We start from the raw sequence: 4,279 nt of genomic DNA on the forward strand, positions 1-4,279 counted from the left end.
TCCCATGTGACACTACCCAGCAAAAAGCAACCCCAAGAGGCTGTCCCTTGTGGATGCCAAGAGCAGCCATTGTGTTTCTGGGTCCACATCTCAAAGCTCCATGAAGTTTAAGCCCTAGTCAGAACAGCAGGAAGGAGATTACACCAGTGAGAATAGTGAGGCCTTTTCCCACAGGTGGACATTTGGGGACAGGGAAGGAACTGAGAGCAGGTCCCTATGGCAAAGTGTGACATGCTCTTCCTGAAGAGGAAACAGCAAGAAGGGCCAGGGTCCAGGCAGCAGACAGTAATCTGCAATGGTCTCTTGGATAAGAAGCCCCACTCTCACCCTGAAAGAATTGAGTAACAGTCGAAGAAGAGACAGGTTTTGGAGCGTGATCCACCCTAAAGCAGTGCGGGTCAGGCCCATAGCCATGGGCCCACCCATAGGCACGTGTAATAGAATCTGGGGCTGGCCCCGAGTGGCTAGGGCAGGTTTCTGCTCTATTCCTGCCTGGCTCCACCACCCCCTCATGAGGTATTGAGCTTTCCCTTCCCCCCTCCCCCTGCTTATGGTTGCATCCCATCCCTGCTAATACAAGGGGTCACAGGTAGGGACCAGCCCAGCAGCCTCATAGGGCTTTATGTGAGGTCGAGCTCAAAGACCCCATCACTGGTGCTGGTAGGGGTAGTAAAGTAAGAAAGTGGGTCTGAGACAGTGGACTCTGTTCCCCCACTGCCCTGCTCCTCAGAACGATTCTCTTCTAGGTGCAGACTTCTCTCAAAGTCTAGCAGCTGCCTCATGAAGTTGAAGTTGGGTGAGATGTTAGACTTCTTCCGCTTGACCAAGTCGTAGGCATCATTAAGTGAGATGTGAAGCTTCTGCATGAGGTAGGCCACGGTGACGGTGACAGAGCGGCTGACCCCCGCCAGGCAGTGGACGAGCACTCCACAGTTCTGAGACAAGGCCTCATCTAGGTAAAGCAGGACAGACCCCCCCACCAAGGGTCAGCATGAGTGAGGCCAAAGCTAAGTGAATTTCTGGGGGCATCATTGCAGTCTCCCCACTCTTCCTAGACCATATTTGGGAGGTTTCACTGGCAGTTGACCTGCACCTCCCTAAGTGTCATGAGGGCTCTGCTAAGCTGGGCAGGAAGGCAAGAATTCCCTTAGAGGAGAGGGTAAGTAACAGAAGACTGACAGGGAGTCAGTCTGGTGGGTGGAGACAGGGGGAGAGACAGGTGGGTGGGGACAGGTGGGGGGTGGACTAGGGAGGACTCACCAATAAATTCAATGGCCTCCGGAAAGAACTGGGACAGATTCTGGCTCCAGTGATCAGAGATGGGGATCTGCTTGTAGTGGAAGTCACCATTCTTCTCAAAGAGGTTAGGGAGATTAGGGGTGACATTGAGGATATAGCAGATGTTAAGCTTGCCCAGGCAGTCCAAGTTAGCTGAATCTTGGGCACTGCCTAGGTAGAGATTGGGTAGGATCTGGACTGGGACAGGTGGTAGCTGCCCAGATGGAGGGGATGTGGTGCCACAGCTCACAGATTCGCGGTCAGCCTCAGATTCGGCATCAGAGAAATCAGAGCTCAAGCACAGGCCGCCCAGCCCCACCACAGGCACTGGGTTAGGCCCTCTGGCCACACTTGGACCAGCTAGACCACTGAAGCCGGTTTCACACAGGTGAGGACACTCGGCCTGGAATTTGCTGAAGCCACCTGTCAGGAGAGAAGGGGGATATTTTGCTAATACAGCCTTCTGGGCAGCCAGGTATCCCTGGCTGGGGCTATGGAGCTGACTCTACACAGTCCAGGAGGAAGGGGGTGTTGCAGATATTGCCAAAGGGAACACAAAACCCAGCAGATTCATCTATACTGGAGCTCTACAGGTGGTGTGCTGTCCTGTGGACATGTTTCCACCCTCACTCAGCACTTGTGGCTATTCTCTGGATGGTTAAGTGCCCAATGTAGTCGCTTGCCCTAGGCAGCATCCTGTGAACCAGGTTGCTTCGTGTCAATTCTCCCTATATTCCAGACTTATAAAAGAGCTTGGAAGGATGATCGACTTGTCCAAGGTCATGCTCAGGTCTGCCTTTCCAAAAGCTGTCTGGCAGGTTATTGGGAGGGAGAATCTTAGCTACATTTTAGACAAAGTAAGATGGAGTTTGCCAAAAGATAAAGTAATTATGAAATTCTCCTGGGAAGGCAGGACCTATTCTCCTGTCCTGAGGCCACTCCAGGTCTGTACCCTCTCTCAGCCCACTGGCCCTCACTTACCCTGTAGATAGTAGGCCAGGTAGCCTTCTTCCCGTAGCTTCTGGAGCATGATGCCCAGCACCGAGTCAGCATCCCATTCTTCGGTCCCGGCTTCGGTCCCGGCTTCGGCCCCGACCTCAGCTCCGGCCCCGACCTCAGCTCTGGCCCCGACCTCAGCTCCCGCCCCGACCTCGGCCTCAACTCGGGCCTCGGCCCCAGCACAAACATCGGCCCCGGCATCTCCACGCAGGCACAGGCCACTACCCTGGTCGTACAGGAGCACAGGAGCAGGGGGAGGAGGCTGCAGCGGTGGCCCAGGCAAGAGCGACCGCACCGACAGACTCCCTCTCCGCAGGCGGCGCAGCATCAGCGAGGGCAGGGACACGTTCAGCGCCCCGCGGACGCGCGCCGATTCATACAGCTCCTGGCTGCGGCAGTCCAGCAGCAGAATCTGCGGGCGCGGGGACGACAGCTCCTGGCGCAGCCACAGGCTTGATCGCCCTAGTCTTTCCATGGTCGCGCAGCGATCGGCACTTCTGCACGTCGGACAGCAAGTGCTGTAGAGAGGCAAGACGCGGAGTGAGTGCAAGTTTGTCTCTACTCCTGCAGCGTGGACCAGGCTAATGAGATGGGAAATCAGTCCCTGTCCTGAGGGCAGGCGTCCAGTGTCCCCTCAGGGACATTCCTCTACCTCCTGCTTCTCTCCTCGCCTTCCACCCACAGTGAGAACACCAAGGAAGGTGCCCCAGGAAAAAGACCCTAGGTTGCTGCCGCTAGGGCTCTGCTCTCTGCCCCGCTTAAATGGAGTTTGTGTGAACCCCAGAAGATAGCTGGGTGGGTTAGTCTAGCTGCCTCCTGAATGAAGGCTTTTTCTGAGGTGCTAGGAGGACTAAGACCAGTTCCCTCCACACCCCCTTTCTGACTTTCTCACTTGCTCTGGTTTCCATCACTCCCCAACTTCGCCTTTAGATGTGTGGAGAAGTTGGGTTCAAGGCCTGGATCTCTTCTATGGCCAGGAAGACCAAGAGAACGGGGTCACCGAGGTGATGGGCCTCGGTGAGTCCTGTAGGAGCTGACTCAGCCCCATCCCTCCCTACCCCAGGAGAGAACAAAAGGAGAGAGACCTGAAGCGAGATCCAGAGGCAGGCGGCTGCGCGTGGACGTCCTGGCCACAGCTAGTGCCTCTGCAGGAGGCAGGTATCGTCCCTGGAGAGAGAGTCCTCAGGCTCAGAGCTCGGAGAGGGCGGGGTGGCAGAGCAGGCTCGCACGTGGAAGCCTCGCCTCGCGCCACTCGTGTGCTGGCAACTTCCCGGCAGCCGGATCCAGCTTCTACCTTGGAAGCCTCTGCCTTCGGACCGACTAAGTAGCAGCTCAGAGGGGCGGGGCGGGGCGGGGCGGAGGGGCTGTGGGGCGGGCTCAGGGGGCAGGAGAGCCAACTGGTGCGAGAGAACAGCCGGGTGGGAGTTGCAAGCCGCGGGCTGAGCTAGGGCTTCCACCCAGGCGGGACAGGGTCGGGGCAGAGGCCAAGGGCAGGTCGGGGGCCCAGCAGGCGACATGTTGCAGTTGCCCCTGCTCGGCGCCAGTCTGGTCCCTGGAGGCAGGAAGAGGGGTGGGGACAACAGCCCAGAGCCCCAGAACCAGAAACTGCCTCAAACCACTCACTTAATAATCCTGCGCTATCAGCCCTTGTCTGGAAGTAGATGCCCCCATCTGTATAATGGGCTAATCAGAGCTGTCTAATTTGTGCTACTGTGAGATGCCACTGAAAAACTAAAGGCACAAGGCAGCTCCTGGGGGCCCTATTCCCATGTGGGCTTCATTTGTACCGGCCTGGCTAAAGGTACTCAGGAATTCTGGGCACCCGACTCTAAACTAGGCAGGGGATACTGTGCTCTTATGACATGATGAATCCTAAGAGTCAATTCTGGTGCTTCCCCATAGCCTCCTTCCCATAACACCCTGGATGGATCCACGCGGAGGGAAGTCGCTTTACTGCAAAATGCTCCTTCTGTCTTTTGCACTGACCGTGGCTGCTGAAGTC

At 56.7% G+C, this 4,279-nt stretch overlaps 1 protein-coding gene across 3 annotated transcripts; it reads right to left on the reverse strand.

Annotated features, from left to right (window-relative positions):
• Positions 1 to 584: 584 nt before the first annotated feature.
• Positions 585 to 2,752, reverse strand: Dusp9 (dual specificity phosphatase 9). 3 transcript variants are annotated; one of them, XM_055591854.1, is made up of 4 exons: positions 2,491 to 2,752; positions 2,260 to 2,346; positions 1,261 to 1,701; positions 585 to 952 (listed from the first exon to the last, which is right to left on the reverse strand). In XM_055591854.1, the coding sequence occupies exons 1-4, from the start codon at positions 2,750 to 2,752 to the stop codon at positions 621 to 623; spliced, it is 1,122 nt and encodes a 373-aa protein (XP_055447829.1). In that variant the 3' UTR covers positions 585 to 620. The 3 variants fall into 3 exon arrangements, with proteins under 3 accessions (XP_055447829.1, XP_055447828.1, XP_055447827.1); XM_055591853.1 differs by having other exon boundaries at positions 2,260 to 2,349; positions 2,461 to 2,752; XM_055591852.1 differs by having other exon boundaries at positions 2,260 to 2,752.
• Between the last annotated feature and the right edge of the window lie 1,527 nt (positions 2,753 to 4,279).

The sequence above is a fragment of the Psammomys obesus genome, unplaced genomic scaffold, assembly GCF_907164565.1.
Source record: "Psammomys obesus unplaced genomic scaffold, mPsaObe1.curated_primary_1811, whole genome shotgun sequence".
Lineage (NCBI taxonomy): Eukaryota > Metazoa > Chordata > Mammalia > Rodentia > Muridae > Psammomys > Psammomys obesus.